The 26,317-nt window shown below is 41.8% G+C and overlaps 1 protein-coding gene across 1 annotated transcript in view; it reads left to right on the top strand.

Annotated features, from left to right (window-relative positions):
• The first annotated feature begins 649 nt into the window (after window positions 1-649).
• LOC138260468 (uncharacterized) overlaps window positions 650-26,317 on the top strand; it is a 118,027-nt gene continuing 92,359 nt past the window's right edge. The window contains exon 1 of the mRNA XM_069209029.1: window positions 650-740. Coding sequence (XP_069065130.1) covers window positions 728-740 — 13 coding nt within the window. The 5' untranslated portion in view covers window positions 650-727. The remainder of the gene's footprint in view (window positions 741-26,317) is intronic.

The following is a 26,317-nucleotide window of genomic DNA, read 5'->3' on the forward strand; positions in this document are numbered from 1 at the left end:
TTGTTTAATAACAGACCTAGCACACCTTAGCCATAGACATTCGAAGATGAAGGGGTGCCCTTGCTGGGTGAAGGATGGTAAGGATAATGGTGAATATCCTGATGAAAACAACTTTCACATTTTAATGAAATACTATCTTTAGTCAAGACTCTGAGAGAATAGTTTTTTTTCAGGTCTCTTTTAAAGGTCCCTTCAGTGTTCTGGCTTTCTGCATGACTGCCATTTGGAGAGGAAGATTTTCAGAGCTGTTTATTTGGGTCTGGAATACTAAGACATGCATTGTGTGAGCGAAGTATTCTAGGGTACCCTTCTGGCCTGCCTTATGTGGGGTGCATTCCAGTTTGAAGAAATCCCTTCCGTACAAACCATTGCAGGGAAGTTAATAAAGAGGAGATAGCCTCGAATTTTCTGGTCAAATGTTTATTTTAGGTGTTTTTTTTGTCAAATAGATCAGCTCAAAAAGTGTTATTTTACAGTTGGTGCCTGAAATTGCTGAATGTGTGAGATAAGCTTGCATTCTTTTTGCTTATTTTGTGTGTATCACCTGAAATGTTAGTCATAAGAAATGGCGTGTATTTACTCAATGAAACTCTGCCAGCTGAATTAATTAAAATGTTTGCCTATAAATGCTATGCAGCACCTCATATTACCCATCCACGCTCCCAAGGTACAAGCTCTGCACGCATCCTATCCAGGGGGGAGAACAGCCAAAGAGTGACTCATTACAATGGCAAACTTAGGTAAGTATTTTACTTTTAGCCTTAGAGTAATTGTCTGTATTTCTCGCTTCTTCACAACACAGATCTGAAGTTAATTTCATTATATTTATTCCTGAAATTATATTTTGTGGTCTATGTTTTACCTCTTTGAAATCACCTTGCCTGTCTGATAATAATATGTGTTTCACTATCATCTCAACAACATCACCTCAGCCATACTTTTGTGCCATGCAGATCTATCAGAGGCCGGTACGTTTAGCTGCGAGGGGGAACAAGTGTGACACACATGCACACTCACTTACATCCATGCATTCACTCACACATGTGCACACAACACTTACTCCCACATATTCATACATACACACCTGAACTAAACATTAATAAAAACATACTTACCTGTGCAGCTTTGCTTTGAAGGTCCCAGGAGGGTTGGGACTGTTGCCTTCTTTCTGTGGCTTACCTTAAGTCAGCCAATGAGGGGAGCTGCTCTCTCCACTTTGTGACAGAGTAGGATGGGGTCAGTGAGAGCTGCTGACCACACCCCTCTTTATGACGAAGAGTCTGTGATCTACACTCAGCCGTGGGCACTTCAAGGGTTAAAATGGAGTTGTGAAATCCTCAGCCTAGTAAAGTTCAGCTCAGGCAGCCAAGAGCCCCACATTTAGCACATGTCTAGCTCTTGGCTGCTTGATCTGAAAATAAAGAGTGTCTGTCAGGCTGACTTTTCCTCAGCCTGACAGCCACTCTTTGTGATGGGCAAAAGGTGAGAGGGCATGGCCCCCAGTCCCTAAGGATGGGCCACAGCTGCCCAGATCACCAAATGTGATTTTTTAAAACTCTGTACAATATGTTTACTGTAGCTTTAACTCTAAAATTATGTCCCACTCAGAGTGTTACTTTCTCTAAAATCTGTCTTAATCTGAAACCTGTCCTTGACTCTAATCATTATTTTAAAACTAAAATCTACATATTTGCTCTTACCCAAAACCCTATCCTAACACTTAAAGTATCCCCTACCATTGCCATGTCATTGGCCTGACTCTTACTCCAAACATATGCCGTACCCTCTGCTCTACCCTTCCCTAACTCTAAACATATACATTGTCGGCAAACACACCCTTTTTTTAACCCTAAAACCTTTATTTTATTAAGTCCAGGTAATGATAATGACACAGAAATAAAGTAGAGGTAAATTATTGGATGCATTGAAATTGATGAAATAATGGTTTGAAAAGATGATGTGTACAAGGTTCATGGAATGTGTACCCTAGACCACTGCATGAGGCGGCAGTTGGGTTATTTTGGATATGGCGGTTGCTACTGGTTAGTTATAGTAGGTCAGCTGACCCATAGCTACATGTGGGCATGCAATTGGAACTGCAGGGGCCCTGGGTGGGCATCTGGACACCCACTTATAATAGTGCGGGCCCTGTCAGGTGAGGTCCCCAGGCTCGGGAAGGGAAAGGAAGACAACATGCCACATCCCCTCTAATAAAAAAAAACTACATTGAAGGATGGGGTCCCCAGGGCCTAACAAGGCTTGAGTAGGTCGCCACGCGGTTCCCTCCCCTTAATTAAAAAAATTACCATGGAGGATGGAGGTCCCCAGGGCCTTACAAGACTCTGGGAGTGGGGCCCTCCCCTTTAATAAGAAAATAGGTCCTCCAGCATGGGGTCCCGAGGGCCTAATAAGGTTAGAGTAGGGGAGCCATTCACCCCCTCCCCTTCAATATTCATCTGGCTCCGGGGGATGGTGTTCCCAGAACATAATGAGGCTCAGGGAAGGCCATATAGCCCCTTCACCTTAACACACAACAGAGCCCTGGGAAAGGGGGTCTCCAGGGTCTTTTAAAGTCTCAGGGAAGGGGGACACCTGACGGTCTCGCCTTCAAAAAATGGTCCTGGGGGATTAAGTCCTCAGGGCCTAATGAGACTGGAGGTGGGGGAGGCACTTGGTCTTCCTCCTCTTTAAAAAAAGGGCCTGGGGATAGGGTTACCAGGGCCTTATGAGGCTTTGGGAAGGGGGCCATGCAGCCCTTCTCCTGTTAAAAAGAAAAACACAGCCCTGTGATATGGGGTCCCCAGGGTCTAATAGGGTTAGTAGGGGGCCACAGGGCTTCCTTCTACTTTAAAAAGGAAAAGACCCTGACGGCCAGCGCTTATTTTTTCTGCTTCAAGCAATTACTGAGAGTAAAAGTCACAAATGGTAAAGAGGGAGGAAAAGAAAAACGAAAAGCGCCACAAATGGAGAAAGCAGAAAGCTGCAAGAGCGAGCTGAAGAGGCAGGGAGTGGCTACAAATGTATGAAAGAGGCCCGAAATGACTTCAGGATTATGCTGCCTCAGTATTCAGTGCTTGCACATTTAATTGAAGTAGCCTCTGTTTCAGGGGAGGGCTTTGGGAGCCGGCACGTTTTTATTTAGAAATTAAGCACTGAGGTGGAATCTTGATGCTACCCGGAAAAATGAAGAATTGCAAGGCTTACTTGTTTTGTGAGGAATTATAAAATGATTACGAGGCAGTAATTCTTGGTCTGATCCCCATCCCCCGTTATTACTAATATTACCCTAATATCTGACTCAATAATTCAGCTGCTTTCAGATGTGTGGTGCTCTGGCGTAATCAGAATTACAGCCGTATTGAGGCCCTCCGTGCCAGACCCAGAGCAGTATCCACAGCAGGGATTTCACTCCAGGCCATTGTAAATTGGCAAATGTCACCTGTCCAACTCTGTCTGCATCCTCCAGGACTGGCAATTCTGAGCCCAAATTATTGTGCGGTGTTGTGAAAGCTTCAAGTACCTGATGCGTCCAGCCCCCATCTGTCCATCTGCTGCAGAATGTGTGGAGCAGTGAATGGTCCTCTGACATCTTTCCTGAACTGCTCTGACCTACTGCCATCCCATGCCTCTAACACCCTCATCACGGGCTTAAACAGGCCATTGTATCCATCGCTACCTGTTGCAAACTGTTTTTTTGAATGGATGTATATATGGGCCCTTAAAATTCCCTAGAATTGGGAAAAGCACACAGAATTGGACCAGTATTCTCCTGTCCATGTGCCATTCCCCATTCCATGAAAGCGAACTCATAGTGTGGTGTTGCTTTTGTGAAATGTTTGCAATTCTAAAATGCTCCATGACATAGACCACGATACAGGCCAAGGAGAGTTGTAGTTTCTCACATGTGCTGCGTCCTATGTGAATGTGACAAAGCAGTATCTCACAGATGCCCCAGTATAGTATATGAGAATGTCCGTGGCAAACCTGGGGGCTGATAAACAATCCACTTTTGGGCAAGTCATTGGACACACAATATTCTGCCATGTCAGGGGAACAAATACCCGACCTTATTTACCTTTGATACCGGAAGGAGGGGATCACATGTGCTACACTAATATGTGGAATATCAAAAAATATTCCATGACTGTGAGTCTGGGTCCAAGCCACCCAGAGCTACCAATATAGGGGGGGATTTCCTAGTCTCATAGGATGCAGGTGAATTTGAAGTGCTAATTCGTCTAGATCACTTAGTGGTGTACAATAAAGGCACACAGAAACAGAAGGAATGGACCGGCATCACTGGGTTAGTTTGACTTGGACTTTAACTGAATGAAGCCACCATAGTAGATACAGCATGTAATGTTTGCTACTAAAAACAATCACTTAAAGCATTCCTGAAAGATCGTTTTCTCACTCTGCCGCTTTTTAAGCTCTGTAGGTGACCTTCTTCGAAAATAGTTCAGTAACATGGCTTAACATCCCAAATGTGCATGAATAACAAGCAGTTCCACATAGGACTAGCACATTTAGGCCTGGGAGCAATTTAATTATGCAGGTGTTATCAGAGTAGTTTTGGTAATTGTATGTTATTCGTTGAGTATTGAGTGTCGGACCTGGCCCTCCAGGCAGGGTCACCACCAAACTCTTTGTCTTTTTTCCTCCTCGTTTTACCGAATTTGTTTTTGTTGGCCTTAGGCCTCTGTGCACTTTACCACTGCCAACCAGTGCTAAAGTGCTTGCGCTCACTCCCCTAAACCTAGTTTGATTGTCTTATACCCAAATAGTATATTTAATTTACTTGTAAGTCCCTTGTAGTGTGGTATACCATATACCCAGGTCCTGTTGATTAAATGCTACCAGTGGACCTGCAACAATACTGTGCTATCAATTTAACCAGCACCTTAAAAGAATGTCTAGGCCTGCCACTGCAGCACAAATGCAGTTTTAAACTGCCATAGCATCAAAACCCCCATGCCAAGCCCTAAACACCCCTTTTAATACATATAAGTCATCATTAAAATAGGTTCTAGTTCGACCATAGGCAAAGGACTGCTTTGCTGTCTGGAGCTTGTGTTGAACTCTCAGTGGCCAGCCTTGCTGTTGAGCACCGTATAGTCACCTGAGCCCAGGACAGCCAGGGTGTTTCCAAGGGCTGGTTTGCAGGCCTCCTATTCAGAGCCACATGAATGCAAAAGGCTCCCACCATCTTGAACCCACAAGAGGTGTCCCACTAGTCTTGGGGCCAGATGTATCAAGAAACCGAATTGCATTTCTTAAATAGCAAATATTAAGAAATCGCTATTTAAGAAATGCAAAATGGTATGTATGAATTTTGAGATTCAGTAATAGCAATTTCTTAAAATTCACAAATGCTATTAGCGAATCGCAAATAGAGAATCCAACCGCAATCGCACTTATGGGCCTGTTGTGAATGTTTTTGCATTTCCCAAATTGCGAATTCCAGTTAGGAATTCGCAAATTAGGAAATGCAAATCCCAGGGTGCTGGGGGCCTAAGGCCACCTCTGCTGCACCCCCAAAAACATTTTAAGGACATGTGAAGCACACACATGCCTTAGGGGCATGTGTGCACTACATGTCAATTTTAAAAATGAATTTACAATGTTCCTAAATGCCCAATTCGCATATAGGTAATGCTTGATACATGTGCTTTGGAAATCGCAAATAGGAATTCTCTATTTGCGATTTCCTATTTAGAGAATCGCAATTTGAGATTCTCTAAATGGGGTCGCAATTTTAAGGATTCGCTATTTTAGCGATTCCTTAAAATTGCACAGCAAATGCCTTTCATACATTGTTAAAGGCATTTTTTAATTCGCAAACTGCCGAATTTTGCAATTTGCACCATTTGCAAATGCGAAAAAGCTTGATACATCTGGCCCTTGGATCCTTAGTTGTGGTGCTAATTGTGTCTTGATGGCAAAATCCCCAAACTGACTAACTAGTAGAATTTTGGCCAAAAACTGCTCTAAGAACCAGGAGGAGACCAGGACCAATCTGCTCACTTATCCACCCAAGGTGCATCAGCAATTGGATTGACTTTGCAGTGCTCTCTAGCTATGTTCTTTTCCATAGAATCAAATCTGTTTCAACAGTCCTTCACCATAGGGGTTTCTGGCCTTGTTGATCTGCCTTTGGCTACAGCCCGCTGCCTCATTCCACTGTACATTTTCAACTTCCATTTAAGAGATTAAGCCCAAAAGTAGAAATCTTCACAGCGGCTTCGACCCAAGACCATCCAATGACAACACCCCCTCCTACAACTTTGCCTTGCTGAACTTTACCTTCTCAGACATCTTTTTCTCAGAATTTCTTTTAGGTCTGAATGTAAGCACTGACTGAGCCCAATCCACTATTTGGATCGGAACCGCGCTCCATCGCGTGGGCTATATTTTTACATCTTTGGTTTCTTCTGGTGTGACTAGGGGCCAGATGTATGAAAGCATTTTGCATTCGCAAACGGTGCCAGTTCAGAATGTATTAAATACATTCTGAACGCAATTTTAAGGAATCGCTAAAATAGCGATTCCTTAAAATTGCAACCCTGTTTAGAGAGTCGCAAATTGTGACTCTCCAAATTAGAAATCGCAAATAAGGATTCCTTATTTGCGATTTCTTAGCACATGTATGAAGCAATTCCTAAATGCGATTTTGGCATTTAGGAATCGCTAATTACCACCAAGTTGAACTTGGTGGTAACCATGTGCAAAATTTAAAAATGCATTTAAAATGCATTTTTAAATTGTACATGTAAAGCACACATTCCCTTTTGGCATGTGTGCACCTTACATGTCCCCCCAAAAAGCTTTGGGGTGCAGCAGAGGGGGCCTTAGCCCCCCAGCACCCTGGGGTTTTGCATTTCCAAAATTGCAATTTCTGGTTCAGAAATCGCAATTTTGGAAATGCAAAAAATTTGCTGCGAATGGGGCGGGTATCGTAATTTGTGATTCAGTGATAGCATTTGTGATTTTTAAGAAATCGCTATTACCGAATCGCAAATGTGATACATGGCACTTTGCGAGTCGAAAATAGCGTTTTCTTAAAAAACGATATTTCCGAATCGCAAAGGGCCGTGATGATACATCTGGCCCTAGATGGCCAGGGTTGGTGCTTTGATCTTTTAGGTGCTAGTTTTTAGTAAAAAATTTAAAAAATAATAACTCTAGGACTACTGACATTTGTCATTTTAGTGTCAAAATATTTTATTCAAGCTTATTCTATTTCTCTAAACCCATTTGAGATTTTTCTTGTGTTGTGTTTTCACTTTATTGCTGTTTGTGTGCTCCTTAAATACTTCACAGACTGCCTGTAAGCTAGGCCTGACTGCTTTTTGTCCCAAGCTACACAGGGTTCAGCACAAGGTAATTTAGTGACTTTTGTGGATAACCCTGCAGGAGACTGTAGTTGTTGCTTGACCAGAGCTCACACCTCAGTCAACTGACAACCCAGTTTTTAACAATTACCAATAACAACGTGTTACGAGCGTTCGCGTAATGAAAAGTAATTTGGTGGAAAGATCTTACTGCTGGAGCACATTAAGCAAGCAATGCTGTTTATGTTCTGTTGAATTTAGTGCTATTTTTTAGCACAAAATGCATCCTTTTAAAGGTGCATTTTGTGCTAAGAAACTATCACTAAATGCAGGGAGCATGTTGGGGAAAAATTCTACCACAAGTGCACATTTAGCAAGCCAGTGCATTATGCAACCTTGCAATCATTTTGGATGGAAGAGGGGATTTTTGAGTTATGAAAATAGCAGTAAATGCATAATTGTTCTCAGGCATTATCTTGCAAAATTTCAGGGTAAATATGCATGAATATACCACACTGAATTATGCAATTTATGGCCATCATTTAAATTGTGAACTGAGATCACAAAATGGCTCAGGCACATTTACTACTGTTTCAAGGACAATCTTTTAAGTGTCAAAGGACCTAAACCTGAAGTCATGATCGTGGGGAGCCACAGCATCCAGAATGTTCCCTTTGACTCATTCACTAAATAAGACACATGCTGTAATTTTACTGGTCACTTTATACTGAGGCAATCTAATGAATGCTGCTAGCGTCTTTCATGGATTTACTATGTGTTTAGGTTTGTGTTTCTTTAATCTTTGAATTGGACCAATTCAATGTCTAGGGCCTTGTCTGATTACTCATAATACATTTTTATTCTGTGATTCCTACTTTTGTATGTGGTTGCCCCTGACGCCCTCTTTGTTGTTGCATACATGCATTTTATCTTGATTGTATACACGTCTGTGCAATATTTATTTGTGATGTACTTTTAAGATCATGGTGATTGAAATAAAGTTTTATGATGATTGTGATGATGACGAATGAGACAGTGCTCCAGCACCAGTACACATTTTTAAAAAAGCTGTATGCGTGGTTCAATCAAGACCTCTCCTTCAATTTTTAAATACACCAATTGTAAGGAATCGGGCCATTAGCTGTGTGGCTTACACAAGTAATGGTCCACATTTGCTCTTAAACTGGGAACAAAACACCCCATTGTAGTGCTTAACTCTCTCAGGGTAGCGGAGCAGAGCAGTCCAAGGCCTATTCAAGGAAGGTGGTGTGAGCTAGTAATCACCATTCGCTGGCAAGTGGTATTAATACCCAACAAAAGAATGTCAAGTGTGTGTCTTTGCTTTTGAAACAGAAAAAGTACATTCATTATACACACACTACTCAATACTATGCAGTCATTTAGAAATACAGTAATTTACAAATATACATCAGGCTGATGGAAGTACCCTTTGAGGACATTGCATAACTACCTCTGACCACCTGAAGGGGTCAAAATCAAGAAACCAAATGTCAAAAAATATTATTTTAGGAATAAATGCAATAGGAAAAAATAGCCATGTGCACCTTGACCAGTAATCACTGACAACATTATTATATCAATAAAGCATTTGAAAATGATCATCACATGTCTAAATGTTTTTATAGACTTTCTCATATTGATAACGCAATCATAAAAGCAGTCCCTAGAGGACATCACATTTTGAACCAACAACATGTGGCACTTGAGCTCAGTACATTTAAAAACTGTGTTTGGGCCCTTTGGTGGGAAGCTGCAGTGTTCCTGCAACTCCTCCACACTCATCTACATTGATTGGTAGCGACCCCACCATCCTGGGGCCACCACAAGCAACAGAAAAGGTTTGGGTCAGTTTCAGCTAAGCAGAGCACTAGGGGACACTCCACTAGGAGCATTATTGTTTAATGAGTGGCTCTCCCGCTGTGCTCAGGACAGCTTCTGCCTCGCTTTTGTTGTTTTTCTGGCTGCACAGGTTTGTGCCCCCACAGCATTTTCTTTTTAATTGGGGGTGCCCAGTCCCACTCAGGCACCCCTTATGCCTTGAGAAGTTGAGGGAGCACACCTCTCGCTTCCCTCTGTACTCGGTGGAGCTGGCAGCTCTCTACTGCCCTGTTCACTCCTGAGTGCAGGGCACAGCTGATCATGGCAGCTGCCCGTTCCCCTTGGACATGGACACAGCCTGCATGGTGGGCCTGTCGCAACGTGGGGAAGCATGGCAGCTCTCCCCCTACACCTGCATGATGCTGGAGCAAAGGGATGGGGTGGTGCAATGGTACCCCTCCACTTTCCTCTGATGGTGGGGGTGTAGGATCGGGGTCTCAGTTCTGTAGTCTAGCCTGGGGGTTGGGCTCCCTGGGGCTCCAGGTCTCTGGGGAGAGGGCTCAATGCAAGCTGCCCTCCCAGGACTAAAGAAATTAAAATAATTAATTGCAGCAACCCCTGACCCTCATTGCCCTGTCCTACCATAGAGGGTGTTTCATCAGCTGGCAGCAGAGCTCTACGCGCGCCAATTGCTGGGGGGGGGGTCAAAGGTTGAATCCTTCTCTGGCATATATCATGGGCTCTATGGGGCCATTTTACTCCATCATGGGCTCAATCGGCTCCTTATGGTGAGCCCTAGCCATTTAGACCACTTTCCTGAGGCCTCCCAGGTGGCAAACTTTGCATGGAACTGGTTCCACTAGCTCCCTGTGCCACCCTTTGTCCTTGGTTTCCTCTTGGGCTTTGCCCCTTCTTAGGGCCAAAGATCAGCCATTCCCCCAACTAGTCCTCAGGGTGTGTAAGGGCACCAGCTTCCCACGTACCTGTTGTTTTCCAACACGCTGTCCGACAACCCCAATTGAGAACACCTAAAGCATTTCAATGGCATTCCATGAGGGCCGTTCACTTTCAGTAAAGGATCCCCACAGTGAGATTATTTTCCTTGATATACCACTAACAGGATAGATTTCTTCACCCCTCCTCCTAATGAAATGCACAACACTACCACCATTTCAGAGTAAGGAAAAAAGGTCTCCGGCAAACGGCCCACATGCTTGAGCCGTCTGGGTATTGCAGTGTCCGCCCAGTGAGGAGAAAAGCCCAACAATGAAGCATGCCACTTCAGTGGAAGAGTACTTGTGTATCCGATAAGGGATACTTTTCCCCAGTTGACCTACAATTATTTGCTAAGCTATTTCCTGGAATGGCACACCTTTTTGGAATTTGTTCACTTTGCACAGTATAAAATTCTGAAGTGAGCCCTGTTTCCTTTTAGAAAAGTATCTATCACTATAGGCCTTATTTAGACTTTGGTGAAGGAGATCCACTATATTACAAGCGCCATAGTCTATTTTTACAGTGGACAGGATACCCACTCTATTTGTGATGACACTTCCAGTCTACCAAACGCTAAATAATGACCTATGTCCTTTGTTGCCCACACAGATCACTAACACTAATTGGATAAACACTGTGAATTTCAAAAAACAGAGAAATACAACATCATAATTTGCCAAAATTAACAGCCTTTAAGAGAACTCTTCAAGAAAGCTTAGACCTCTAAGGTCGGGCCTTGGGACATCCTTGAAAACCACCTATGGACCAGATCCTTACAATGCTTCTATGTAGGATCATGTTACCCCTTTGCCATCCCCTATTCAGAGTGCTGCATGTGGCCTTGGCAAAATGTTGCTACACTACAAAACAAATAAATGAATGATATCAATGTGTTCTTAGAAAAGTTAGAAGATATATAACACTACATGGCTCTAAGGCAGGGAAGAAGAATGACTCACTCCATTCCTTGAGAAAGGCAAGTGAAGCTTATTTATAAGTGGTGGGGCCAACATAATTCTCTCAAGCATCACTGCAAGGGTAGAGAGGATTGACTTTAACAACTGACCATATAGATAGACTGGGAAGAAACTTTCACAGTTTTGTGCCATCTATACTATACTGCATATTTCCAGAAGTGTTGCTTTTTGATATGCATTTGGAGGTGTAATAAAAGCACACAGCACTGGGCACTGCATATTTTTCTCTTAACTTCTGTTCTTCTCTAATAATTTTTTTTTTTTTGACAGGTGCCAAGGCAACAATAGTTCAGTAGTTAGCACATAAATCAAGGTATTAAGCAACAGAACCAACCTGTCTCTTTCTTCCTCTTTTTCGCTCTCTGTTTCTAAGATACACAGTGGCTGTGGCACTGTGTTGTTATAGTTAGGTCAGAGTTTTCATAGTTGTTTTGCTAATAACTTTAGTGTTGTCGATAAATCCTCACAAAAGTTCTCAAAAAAGTTCATCCACTACAGCTACTCCCTGGAAAGGGTTTGGGCCAGCAAAAAGGAGGGGGTCAAAATGCTCTAGCCTTCCCAAAATTCCCATGCAATTTTCTAAATCAGTTATCGTAGGTGATACAGAATAAACGAATGCACAAGGTTTTCCAGAGAGCTAAATCTTTACTCAGAAGACATGTTGTGAACTTGTGTAAATTTATCCAGCCATTTTTGGTAAATTAAGCTACAAAATATAGTGATAATTTAGAGTATATTGCAAATTTTAAAAAAAGAGCATTCTTATAAGCTGAGAGTTTTTTTTTTTCTCTCTACCCCTTTTGTAACACAGGATTGGTACCAGTCATGGGTACCAAACAATCTGATTAGATGGCAATAACATCAACAGGAATGTTGTGGCAATGATTTTAGGGCTCTGTGACTTGGTCCCTGGGTCCTGAGTGTTAACAAATATGGTAAAAGGATAGTGCTACCCATCCTTGTGGAGGGGTCTCAGAGGGACCACTGGGCCAAACCAAAATATATATATATATATATTTTGTGCTGTGGGTCCTGCGGTACTCCCGGGGGATCCTGCAAAGCCTTTGGTGAGGACCCACAGTTTTACTGCAGAACTCAGCGCAATCCCGTGAGGTCCTGTGGGAGTTAAGCAGGGTACCAGGGGACATGCAAGCATTAAAAAGTCAAGCTTGCACTGTTCTGCAGTACATTGGTGTGCCTGCAGGAGTACTGCTCTACAGTGAGAAAAAAATAGAAAACGTGAGGTGAGTGTCCATAGGGGTTTGACTGTGTGGCATTGACCAGCAAGTTCGGGGTTTGGCCACCTGAGGACATTGGTCACTTGTTGAAGGTTAGCCACACGGCCAGGTCCTGCATCCATCCCCTACACACACAGTCAAATGTTATGCTTAGTGAGGCCATGGAATGCCTCCCTTGAGCAGGATAGGGCAATGCCCGCCACCCAGAGAAACTTACCAACTCCAGAAAGTTCTAAAATGTAGACACCGAGGGTAGTCTCGGATTCTCTGATTTGCATAGACCCCTCTAACTTTTCCTAACCACAAGGTCCTTAAAACATCAACATTTGGCACAAGGCAAACAATTTCATTACATTGAGAAATGTTCCTATTACTCAGCGTTCCCACACTTGTTCTGATAAAAATGGCGGCATACTTCTTTGGATGAGCCTAGCACCGACAGAGGAGGCCCCCACACTCAACATGAACAGATCATTTTTTTTACACTCAAAACCAACCTTTTTTGCAATATGGGTAGCTGTTGATGTTAGGCGTTACCTTGGCTGCCCTGCAGGGAAATCTACCAGACCCATACATTTCTAAAAAAAATAGACACCTGGGGAGCCTAAGGTGGTGGGCTTTGCATGGATACCATGATGTATTCTTAAGCACAGTAACCTTCAAACTTCCATGTTTTGGTTAAATAAAATATTTCCAAGAATACACTGCAAATTTCAAACGTAAACATCTATTTTCCAGAATCTTTGGCGATCTATACATTTCTCACTCCTGAGCGTTCCCATATATGTCCTGTTAAAACTGGTACCCCACTTGTGTGGGTGGGCCTTTGAGCCCGCAATAGAAAAGTCCTCAAATTGTAACATGTGACGATCAACATTTTTCCACTCAATTGAAACCCTTTTCTGCAATGTGGGTAGCTGTTGATTTTGGGACAAAGAAACCCCCAGACATTTATGAAAACTAGTCAGCCAGTGAAGTCCATGGTGATAAATGTTTGGTTCCCATGAGTACCGTCTTACTCAGAATGCTCTTCAAATTTCCAACTTTGATTTTGAAACAAACATGCATTTTCCTCACATTTGTGTGAGAGACAGTTCGGAGTCTGTAGGGAGCCACACATTTACTACTTTCCAGCATTCTGACACTTTTCCTGATAAAAGTGGTAGTCCACTTCTGTGGATGGCCCAAGCATCTATGACAGGGATAGTCCCAAAATTTAACATGGGTTGATCAAAACTGTACATTCAAAACTGAGGCTCATTTTGCAATATGTGTAGCTATGGATTTTGGACCTGGGCTCAGCTGCCACTCAGGGAAACCTATGTTTGATATTTCTAAAAATAAAATAGGGGCCCAGGTGTGTCCAGAATGTGGGCCTTCCTTGGATCCCATGATGGTTTCTTATCCACATGGCTCTTCAAACATTTGGTAAAAAAAAGGTTTCCTCACTTTTCTATGAGAAACTTCTGGAATCTTTGGGGATCTGCAAGCTTCCTACATCTCAGCAGTCCCACACCTCTTCAGACAGAAATTATTATCCACTTAAGTAGCTGGTTGTACTGCCCAGAACAGGAACAAATCAAACCAGGGTGCATGTGAAAACCATACTGATTTGACATTGTCCCTTTTTTTAATCTATTTCTGAAATGGGCTTAGTGAGTGTGGTAAGAGCTTGAGTACTTAGACTTGGTGGTCCATTTTGAATGGTCACAGGTTTAGCATACATCAACACTTATTGTACCCTTTATTTAACAGCTGCATGGTGCTCTCCACTACATGTGCACAAAAGAGGAAAAGACGGATCCATCAGTTTAATTGCCCAATAAATTCAGGTTTGAGAGCCCAGGTAGGAAACCTACCTTGGGCCCTACTGATCTAGTCAGCTCTTCATAAAATGATGGAACTTCCAAGATTTCCAAATGTTTTATAAAACATCTAAGCTGTTGGACCCCTTTTGTTTAAATCAGTGGAGACAGTTTTATTATTAAGTTCACAACTGCGGAAAACCCGCCTTCAGTGTGGAGATCTTCGCACACAAATACGACATGCCTATCTCTTTATGCGCAGAGCCTCCACCGTCATAAACTTGCAACTAAATTTGAGTTTGTGAACTTACACAAAAGTGTAGGCTTTCCTTTCTGAATCGGACCCTTGCAGCCTAGCACCTCACCTGATAGTGAATAATTAGTGGAACAATAAGGTTCTGGGAGAACTATCCTTAAAGAGAGACATTACAGAATGATAGGGGAGTACTTGCATTACCTCTATGGCAGACTTTCAAGGTTTCCGCTTACCTCACCAATACTTGGTACTTAAGGGCTGCAATTTGTCATGAAAGAGTTGGGCTGTAAAGGGAGGATAAATTAAAAAGACCCAGCTATGGATTTGGAATGTCAATGAAGAGGTTATTGACCTCTGGGGATTCGGGGAAGAGGTTAGATATACCTAAAATGAGAGATACATGAAGCACTGAGGTGATAATGTCATTTATTCAACTGACTGGAAAGTTTGATATGCCCACAACAAAGTGTTTTTTTAAGTATCTCTAACTCATACATGAAGCGAAGAAATACATTTCTCAAGAAAGAATGTTCTGGATGATACCTCATTTGAAACTATGTGTTTATACTGTAGGCATTTACTATTAAAGTTAATAACAAAATGGAAAAGGGTGTTGTGATTCTCACATCCTGTCATCAAGTGGTGCGACTGGAAGTCCTTACGTAAGCCTAATTCCATCTCAAAGTTTGGAGTCTGTAGCACCATCCAATTTGCACATTTGGTGATCCTCTTTGAAACCACAGCCAGACCGAATTCTGGATCGGGTTTACAGTTCGGTGGATGGGTTACTCCATCACAAACCTGACGGAGATCTCATCCATCATATTAAAATTGCATTATAGCCAGTGGCTCCTGTAATACAATGAATCAGGAGATCCGTCACATATGTGATGGAGTGACCCTTTTGATGAACCATAAATTATGCCCTCTGTCTATGGATTGCTCTCCAATTAATGATGCACTGGAATACCTGTATGACTTCCCCAAAGCTGTGAGCTACTCCTCTTTACTCCCAAATGTACTGTGCTGCCGCTGGCTCACATTTGTTTTGGCAATTAGTATGACTATGTTTGGATGTGAGCTGAAATGAGGGATTTAAGAGTGATTTATTGTTTATCATTACTGAGAGCTCCTGCTTTTTGCATTAGCTACCTGAATTTAGTGATCCTGTCCTTTAGAGCCAGAGATGAATCATGATTCATGTTACTGCTTTTGCAGTGTCCTGCGTTGTGTCAATTATGTCTGGTATACGCTGTTGCTGATTTATTTTGTTTCATCTTTCCCTCACAGTCTTTCTACCATATCTTTCTACCCCAATAGTTTGCATTTCTGTTGTTTTTCTATTGAGCTTCAGATGTGTTGGCAGGTGTTGTATTTTTTTCCTTGAGTCCATTCATTTTGCCTGTGATCTTGTCAAGAGTTTTTATGTGTACATGCAAGAACTAGTTTGCCCAGTGCCTGTTGGAAACATCTTGGAGTTCCTTGTTATGAATCCATGTCAATTCTTTCTGCAGCAACTGGGAATTACTGTTGAGTGTAGCCTGCTTTTGATTTCTGAACATCTGCTCTGAGTTCTGTAGCACTTTTTCTGACTTGTACCTTTGCCCTCTGTCTCCTTGTCATTTTCATTGCTCTCTGAGCTAACGCTAGCGCTGTAAGTGACCTCAGTCATTGTTGCTTGTTCTTTCCTAGTGTCTAGAATCAACTATTAATCTTTGTCTATCCTGTATTCTGGTTATTCTTTCCACTCTGTTTTTGTTCTATTCTGAAATAGTTCAAATCTCTCTTAAAGACTCCTATACATTTGCAGAGCAACCTCTGGGTTGGAGCCCTTTCCTCTCATGTAATAGTGATACTTTAGGTTTTTCCATTTAGGTCAGTTGTTTGCTATTCAGCATTTCGGGGTGGAGGCTTACACCAAAGTGTAAATGTATGTCTCCACTTAAGTGGGGGTAAGGATTCCTATGAATAAATGTTCATTTGTCAAATTATGACAAGTAACATGTTGTTGGAGGACTTTCCCACTGGGGTGGAGATCTCCCTATTATAAGTATATTTTAATGTAAAATATAAATGATAAATCATTTTATGTAATTACTATTCACCTGGATATTGTGCCTTGCCTTCGCTGTAGGGTCACCCCTAAACATTTTGCCTTTTTCCTTCCAATTTTTGCTGAATTAGTTTTTATTGGCTTTAGGTCTCTGCGCAACCAGATTTACAAGGCCCTTGCATCTCTTAGCGCCACATTTGTGGCAACGGGCCACTACAATAGCGCCATATTTACAAGGTGGCGCAAACTAAGTTTGCGACACCTTGTAAACCCTTTGCGCCACTTCATGCATAATATATGCATGATGTATGCAAAGGGGCATTCCCTCATTAGAGGATCGCTAGAAATGGTCAGATGGAATCCACAAGATTCCATTGCACAATTTCTAGCGTCATTTTTAAAGCCTTCTTAAAGCAGGCGTTAAAATAAGGCTCTCATTGATTTTAAAGGGCATCTTAACACTATACAGGATTAGCATAGTCTTTTTTACAGAAATCCATTATAGCATTACAATAGCGTTAAAAAAATACGTTATTGCCACTAACATGCACCATAGTGCGCCGTATTGTAAACATGGCTCTACCATGGTGGCGTTAAGGGACACAAGAGGCCGCAAGAAATACTTTCTTGTAAATATGGCCCTTAATTTAATTGTACCTCCCTTGTAAAGTGGTGTATGCTACACCCAGGGCCTGTAAATTAAATGCTACCAACCGGCCTACAGCACTTATTGTGTCACCCACTTAGGTAGCCCCGTAAAACATATCCCAGGCTTGTCATTGCAGCCTGATTGTAGTGTTCCACTGCCATGTTGACTTGGCATTAAAAGCCTTAAACTCCCCTTTTATTACCTATAATTCACCCCTAAGTAAGGCCCTAGAGCAGGGTGCTGTGTAATTAAAATGTGGGACATGTAATTTTAAGTTCTACATATGCTGGTAGGGGAAAAGCTTCCAAATTGATGTTTTAGTTCTGTGAGGACTACCCCTTCCATAGGGTTAAATTGGGGATTTCTTAATACATTTATTAAGCTGTAATTTCTAAGTGAGAAGAGGTAGATATGTCATGTTTGGTACCTATGAAAATGTAATGATAAACCCTCTTTAGTAGCAACACTGTCTTTTCATTACTATTTTGAAAATGTCAATTTTAGAAAGTTACAAATACAAACAAGCGGACAACCCAGTATTCCCTTGTGAGTTTGGGTGTCTGTAGTAAAGTGAGTAAAGGTGCTAACAATGGAGCTATTTAACAAAAAACATTTGCATACTAAGATTTTTCAGGGATGTCCGAGGGCGACATCATAACTGAATTTCAATAGTCAACTTGAAAAAAGTGTAAAATATTGAATAATTCACAGAAACAGGTGTATATGCTTTAGCATGTTATATTCAAATTGAACATATAGAACATCAAGGGGTTTAACATAAAGATTTTTGCAGAGTACGTTGACACTGTGCTTTCTACAACATAATATGAACCTGGTGAAGATTTGTCATGTGACAATGTAAATATCACCCACTCTCCTAATTCAAGACAAGAATAATCACTGAATAATCTTAGAACTCAATTTCTTTTGTTAATAAACTCCCTTGTTGGCACCTTTACTCACTTTACCCTTAGAAAGTTGGTATTTTCCTTCCATTAGCCCTTTGTGTCTGTAGCCTGCTAGTGCAACCTGCATCCTACAGCATTGCCACTGGCTCGATTAAGAGCCAGAGACAATGCTTTAGGCTGTTTCCCTCTATGCCAGGGGGTGGAAACTCAGGTTTCCACCCACTGACCTAGCGGGAAATTCTTAATGGGCCCGACAGGGAGGCAGCCTGTATAGCGGCAACCTCCTCATTGGAAGTTTTGGTGGATGATGTAAACCGTCCGCCGAACTCATAATCAGGCCATGTATGTAGAGAAGTGCAAATTAGTTGCTAATACCTGTTTTCTACATATTGTCCTATGTGCACTATACAGCTTTATCAGTAAAGCTGCATGTATGTGAACATTTAGTGGCCATTTCAATGGAAAACGTGTTTTCTGTAAATGACAATGTACTACGGTACTATGCTACTTTAATATACTTGTAAAACTGTGCTTCAAAATGCACAACCGGCTACATAACATACACTTAAAACTGGCAGTAGCTCATTTGCTACAATTGTTCTTTGGGTGGGGCTTAGACTTTCACAATCCCTACGATGTCCATGGTGTAACATTGATGGCTGCACCCCCACTCTGATTGTCCCATCACCACCTTTATCAATGGTATTTCTACAGTAGGGGACCAGCAGCAACCCTGCCAAGCACCTTTTTTTTAACATGAAATGGTCTTGAGGATTCCCCAGCAGGGCACAAATAGATCTTAACTAAAATGCCCTGGAATCTGATCAACATTTGTGGACTCCCAGGAAGGATACCCTTCTCAAATAAGGAATATTATAGGAATAGGAGATGCCTGGGTACCCGATTGAAGACATCAACAAATAACAGGCAAAGCAGGGATTTCCTTAGCACAACATATTTTGATAAAACAATCATACATCCAAATTAGCTTTACTGTGCAAATTTATTTCTGGAAGCATGGGAGACAATGGGCCACCTTTTTACCCTCCACCCAGTTCTCAACTCTAGACGATACTGTATACCGTTTTTTTAAATATTGTCTATGTGGCTAAAGGATCTATAGTTTGCTAGGTTGTATCTGAAGCCATTCTTAAGAAAATAGACAATTTCTGATCCCAACAAAGAAACAGGAAAAGATGTTCTATTTAAGTTCCAACTGCTCAAAAAAGTGATATATGGAGCCCACAAAATGGGGTCTGGTTTATATAAATCAGCTGGAATTCCATTGGGACCCGGAGCTGTGCTCTTTTTTCCTTAGTTATAGCAGACATAGGCCCTCATTATAAACTCGGCGGTCTTCACAGAAGACCGCCGAGGCTGCGGGTGCCAGAATACTGCCAGTGCTGCTGGTATTTCTGGCTCCCTATTTTGACTTTTCTGCTGGGCCAGCAGATGGTAACAGTGAAAAGTCACATCAACATTGCTGCCGGCTCGTAATAGAGCCTGTGGCAATGCTGATGTGCAGCGGGTGCAGTAGCACCCGTCACGCATTTCACTGCCCGAAATTCGTTCAGTGAAGTGTGCGATGGGGCTATGCCCCCAGGGGCACCCCAAGTCCCTCTTACCGCCAGCCTTTCCATGCCAGGCTGGTGGTTGGGAACTCATAATCCCCAGGGCAGCGGTGCTTGCTATTGCGCCAGGGTCATAATAGCTGGCGGAACACCGCCAGCCTGTTGGCGGTGTTACCGCCAGCTTACCGCCAGCCGCCAGGGTCATAATGAGGCCCATAATCTCCTTCATAGTGAAGGTCTAAAAATGCTTGGTCTCAATAATACAAATCAGTGAACTATCAGCCATCTCCAGAGCGGATTATAGGAATGAAAAATATGAGTACCATTCAGCCTCAGTGACAAAAATGTTGAGTCTTATAAAACTACATGCCAGATGTATGTACCTGTAGGTTTGCAATTTCGAAATAGTGAATTTTTGTGACTCGCTGTTAGGAAATCACAAACTGTTTCCTAGTACAGTGTGTTTTATACTGTTTGCGATTCTCAAATGGTTTGCAGGATACCTGTCTAATTAATATTCATGGGGCAGGTCGCAACTTGCAACCAATTTGGGAATGACCACACTCATAGAGATGGTGGCCTGCTGGGGTCTGCAGGCTTCCATGTCTGTGACTGATTTATCAATAAAGCAATCTTTTTCTTGTAATGCAGTCAGTTTTCCTTAAAGGAAAACAAGATGCATTACAAAAAGAGAAACCAAAAGGTTTCTTTTCATTTTTTAGGAGTAGGCAGTGGTCTATGGGACTCTTTAAAAATGCTTGCACCCCCAATCACAAAGGGAATGGTGCCCCTTGGTGACCCTTCCTCCCATGGGAATGGGTTACAACCAACTTAAAGTTGGTGGCAACTGCAAATGTTTTGTGGCCGCAGTCCTGGTCACAAAACATCCCACATACCATTGGCCTTGGCATGCTCCTTCATAATAGAGACTCACAAACCTTATTTTGTGAATTGGTAATAGGTTACTGACTCGCAAAAAAGTTTTGCCACATGGCAAGAAGCCTTTTACTGGTCGTTTGCGACCTCTAAACCTGCTTTATCCATCTGGCCCTACGTGTCTTGCCTGAGGCGATAATACGGCAAGAAGACCATTGCACCCTGGCTTTTTTTACTACAAGTACATCGCATGCAGTTCTTTTTGGGTTCACTAAGGTTTAGCATCAAACTATTGCAGCACAGCACTTGGTATTCCTTTCCAGTCGCTAGTGAGCAGCCTTTGTTAGACATTAAAGCAACTATAAGTAAATTATCTTGTTCCTGATACTCATGCGATTACCAATATTATGAAGACTGGAATCAAGGGCATAGAGTGTAGATAATTATTCCTCCTGCGTAGGGTCTCTATTATAAACATCAAAAAGCATAATTTGATCACCAGAGGGAAATATTAACTATAATTGCTGGATATCAAGATCACATCAACCAATTTCTTCAAATTTCCAGTTAAGTGAAATGGTTACTAAAATAGTCATGCCAACTGGTGGTATTCCTTTGCTAACTCTCACAGCTGGAATATTAAAAGAACTGAAGCCTGCCCTATTCAAAAGGGTTAAGACCCAAGGGGCCTGGTGTACTGAAAATGAATTTAGTAAAATAAGTCACAATTTACAGACCAGCTTTTACAGAAGGCATTTGTATTTTGAGAACTGGCCTGTGTACTAATTGGTTGATTCACAACATACTAACCTACTGTGATTGGCTACAATCACAGACATGGTGGCCTGCTGGTGTCACCAGGCTGTCAAGTTTAAGACTGCTTTTAAATGAAGCTCCTTTTTAATTGCAGCTCATATTCCTAAAAGGAAATTGGAATGTGTTGAAAAAAAAGAAAATGAAAACCTTTACAAACATTTTTTAGGAGCAGGAAGTGGTGCCGTTGGACACTTGTACACAATAACAAGGGTAAAGGGTCCCTTGTGGACACTTTCCCATTTGTGCATGGGTTGACACCTACTTTAAGGTGGTGGTAAAATAGTAAAAAAAATTGACTGGATTTCAGTGGCAAAACATTAATACATACTAGGAGGAATCTGTATTTGGAAAAGATGTCCTTAACACACCCCTTCCAAATACTGATTTTTTTATGTTTTGTAACCCATTTAACAATTCAAAAAATCGTTTCAAAATCATTAGTTGGCTTATTACATTTCAAAAAAGGGTTTTAGCTTGTGAAAACCCTCTGTTTTGTCGAGTCATGGGAGTTGCAAGCTGGAAAGCCCTTTGTACATGGGACCCATGATTACTGAAAAATGCAGATAATCATCAATGAAGTCACATCATTCGGGGTTCTCTAAATTTCTTCACAAGACAAGCTTAATAATTGCAGAGTGGCTATATAACAGGTAGCAGTCTTTCAAGTAGTGGAGCAAAATTCAACAAGATCTAACTGTGGTATGTACCAGGAATTTATGCTTCGAGCACAAAGCGGGTTTTTAAAGCAAGGATCGAATAAGCCCATTATCTTCCAAACAACCAGTTAAGAGTCTCACAGCACTTTGCATGTTGCATTTAACTGTCATAATAATTCTTTCTACTTCGGTGGTTGAATTGGGGCCTTCAGTATTTATCAGTCTATGACTCAATTCTCATACCTACCGCTAGGTATGATGACCTTAGTATAAGCTGATATCTCTTTACAGGAACCATTGCCTCAGTTATGCCTGTATTGACAAAAAGTGCTCTTTGGTTCCAGAGGATAAACAATGGGCCATATGTATGAACACATTTTCCCATAGACACAAAATGAATAAAACCTTTCAATACAGTGATACTCAAAGTGCGGTCCGGGGCCCGCATGTGGCCCTCCTGAACTTTACATGCGGCCCCCTAGTCGACAATAGCGCTGCACTGCTGTTTACTATACTCAGTAGTAACATTAAAACAATCTTAAATAAACAAGAAAGTTTTTATTGAAAGGTTAATTGAAGGTAAACGAAGGAAGTAACTAGGTTATCCTGCATTACATACATTTAGAAACACCTTTATTTTTAAAGACATCTTTCAGCAAATATGTCAAAATATAATAAAGTCTCTTCAAATTTCAAGAAGTGTATGTCATTAATATGTAGAACCATTTCACCATAGTACATCAGATAATGTCAGTACATTGAAAAGTATTTTTTTTAAAGTGACAGTTTTTAAACATTCATTCAACCCTGCTCCCCAACAACAATGCCAATAGTAAACTAAGCGGCAAGTCATTTGTTATGTTCACTCTTTGAGTTGCCTGGGTTCCTGTTGTACATGAACAACATTATAGTTTATTAAAACAAACACGAAAAAATAGGAGATTTTGAATAGCACATACCCTGAAATCATGTATTTCAAGGCCCTCTTATATGTGATGATGAAGTAAAAGGAGGGAAAGTGAAATAAAACAATTTACCTAGCATTACACAATTTGGTAAAGTGGATTAGCCATGATTAATACCAGATATTCTGATTTCAGATTGTGCAATTCAGCCGATAGATGTATATGCATTACTTTCCCTACACCCACATTATTGCACCACTCCCCCACAAGACCAGCCACCCAGTCCTCCCTTCCCCCGCCCAACTACACTGCTGGCATTAATGCGGGCTTCGGACGAATCACAAACCAAATGTTTTGTCCACTGGGAAACTGTTTGTGATTACCCATGCTTTAATACATCTAGCCCAATGTTCCTTAGTTCCTTAGTTTCCATGTTTGTGCAACTGATAGAGCAGGAGATATACCATGGCCAATATCAGTGTGACCTAGTTAGATTTAGAGTGGATTCTGATGGTTGATTCTCAGACCTCAGTGCTATCATGATGCCTTGTCATTGATTTGGCTGGCTGACACTGTGGAGGCCTTGAAAGGAGCAGTGCTGCCTTCTTTAGTATCCATAGACATTAAAGGGACTATTTATACCAGTTTGTGCTGAATTTACATCATTTTTTAACACAAATTTGGTGCAAACTTAACTTCACATTTATATTTTGATGCTAGACACCTCTAGTGTCAAAATATTGGAGTTTGCACCATTTTTTGGATGCATGAACCAACCTTGCGTCACTGAGATGTAAGGTAGGCCTTCCCATCCCAAAAATGACACTATCTCCATAGCACCATATTTATCCCCCTGTGTTAAAATGACGCACAGGTGGGAGGCAGACCCAAATTATGGCATTAAGCTTGCTTAGCACCATCATTTAACACCTGGGTCAGACCAGGCGTTAGGGGACCTGTGGACCCATTTTCATGGTTAAACGCAATGGAATGGGTTCACAGGTGCCCACCCCAAGCCCCAGGAACACCCCCACTTACACCAGAGGGACACCAGAGGATGGGGGACCCCACGCCAGATAAGTAAGGCAAGTATAGGTAAGTATTATTATTATTTTTTTTAAGTGCCATTGGGGGCCCAACAAGGGGCCCTCGCACCCCTGCATGGCACTGGGTACAATGGCCATCCCCAAAGGACACTGGTACCCTGTGCTGGCCATTGGGGTGGTGGGAATGACTTCTGTCTTTTCTAAGACAGAAGTTATGGTTTAGGATGGTTGTGAGCCTGGAAATGATGCAAGGCTGGTTAGCTGCATTTTTCTTACCGCTAACCAGCCTAATGTCCTTTTTTGAGGCACAACCTCCTATTTCCATACCTCCACCCAACCTGGCTAACACACATTTGTGTTGATGCTAGCGCAAGCTTAGCACCGGCTTGCGCCATTCCTTAAATATGGCTCCTGCCTTGCGCCCAGAAATGGTGTAAGCTAGCGGTAAACTTTTTGGTGCAAAACTGCGTTAGCTCAGTTTTGCACCAAAAAGTTTAAATATCACTAAGTTTGGCTTTACCTCTGAGAGCTACTTTGAGGGTGCTGGAGGGCTACCAGTAGCTTCTAAGCTACTCGATGGAGAGCCCTGTCCCATGAGCTTGAAAGGTTTTCACTTTTGTCAGATGTGACATCACTTGTAATTTTGCCTATAACGTTGTTGCCATTTGAATTTGGCATATACAAAGCAGTAGTTGCAGAGTAAAAGGGTGGGGCAAAACAGTGTTCATTTACTAATAAAATTGGTACTGTTTTATGAATCAGACTCTAGGGAGAATTAGGTTTTTATTGGTATATCTATTGGTATGTTAGGTTGTGTTAATCCATAAAGGGGAAGCATAGTTAAAGGAGAGGTCAATCCAATATACATCCGCTTATAACGTGGGCACTGTTTGATCAATCTGTCAAATTTGTCAAGTAGTCAGCAAGTGATGCCCATTGAAGGTTTATTAGGTTTCAGGAAGATCTTATGGGGGTGGGTGGGGGGTTGGATAAAGGGGAATGGATCAAAAATATTTTGATGTACTAATAACTCTGGTACTGTGTCATGAATCTGCATGCAATTCGGCAGACACTTATGTATATTTAACCTTCTTTTAATATTCTTGATTTAATGAAGACCACCAGGGGGACAAAGTTATGGGGGGGGGAGCAAATGTGCAAGGTGTCACTGTTTGAAGAACCTGCACACAATTTGGCAGAAACTTGAAAGGTTTGTTTTTTGATTGCCATGTCACATTGTGCGCAAATGTTTGAAGAGGGGGAGTTAAAGGGAGGACAATACAATTGCTTATAACTTCAGCACTGTTTGATGAATCTTCATTAAATGTGACAGGCAGTTCACAAGTTACTCTCAGTGTAGGTATTTGAGGTTTTATGCAATTCCGATGTAGGGAGGAGTTTGAAGAGGAGTTCAAAACATGCTTGATTTACTAATAATGTTGGCATTGTCTTATGTTTCTGCACAAATTGTTGCAGAGCAAGTTAGCCTACTCTTGGTTTTCTCAATTTCATGGTGGCCCACGAAAGGGAATGTGTAAAAAAGAGTTCATTGGCTAATAATTGTGGCATTCTTTGAAAAATCCACAACAAATTTGGCAGACGTTAGCAGGTTTCACTTACTGTTGGTTAAGTCACATTTTGAGCAGGGGTTGAGTAATTCAGTGTAGAATAATCACACATAATGACCTATTCATTCCTAAAATTAGGCATAATTACCTGAGAAGAGTAATTCTGTGTTTAGCACTGTTTCTTAGAAAAAAATGCCCAGGCTCCAAAATGAGCACAAGAATATAAGAATACTGTTAGAAATGGGGTCTTTGGTTGACAGTCAGGTTACCCCCTGTTCAAGCAAGGACCCTCACTCTAGTCAGGGTAAAAGAGAATCACCCTCAGCTAACCCCTGCTTACCCCCTTGGTAGCTTGGCAGAGCAGTAGGCTTAACTTCAGAGTGCTAGGTGTAAAGTATTTGTACCAACACACACAGTAACTTAATGAAAACACTACAAAATGACACAATACCAGTTTAGACAAATAGGAAATATTTATCTAAACAAAACAAGACCAAAACGACAAATATCCAACATACACAAGTCAAGTTCTGAATTTTTAAAGATTAAACTCAAAAATAGCGCTTAGAAACAAAAATGCTTCGATGAGATGTTAACACAGCATCGTGACAGAGTCGTTCCCAACAAGCCGACACCAGCGGCGCCAGACACGGAGTCGTGTAGACCCCCAAGTACAGTACCTTTGGTGAAGAGTGAAAACAAGCCGATGCGCGAAGTCGGGGATCGCGGCGTCTGTGAGAAACGTTGAATCCATGCACTTCGAGTGGCGTCGGTCACGACGTGGTGCGGCGACTTCCACGGAGTCGCGGACTTCAGTGGAGCTGCTG

This window comes from Pleurodeles waltl, chromosome 1_1 (genome assembly GCF_031143425.1).
Source record: "Pleurodeles waltl isolate 20211129_DDA chromosome 1_1, aPleWal1.hap1.20221129, whole genome shotgun sequence".
Classification (NCBI taxonomy): domain Eukaryota; kingdom Metazoa; phylum Chordata; class Amphibia; order Caudata; family Salamandridae; genus Pleurodeles; species Pleurodeles waltl.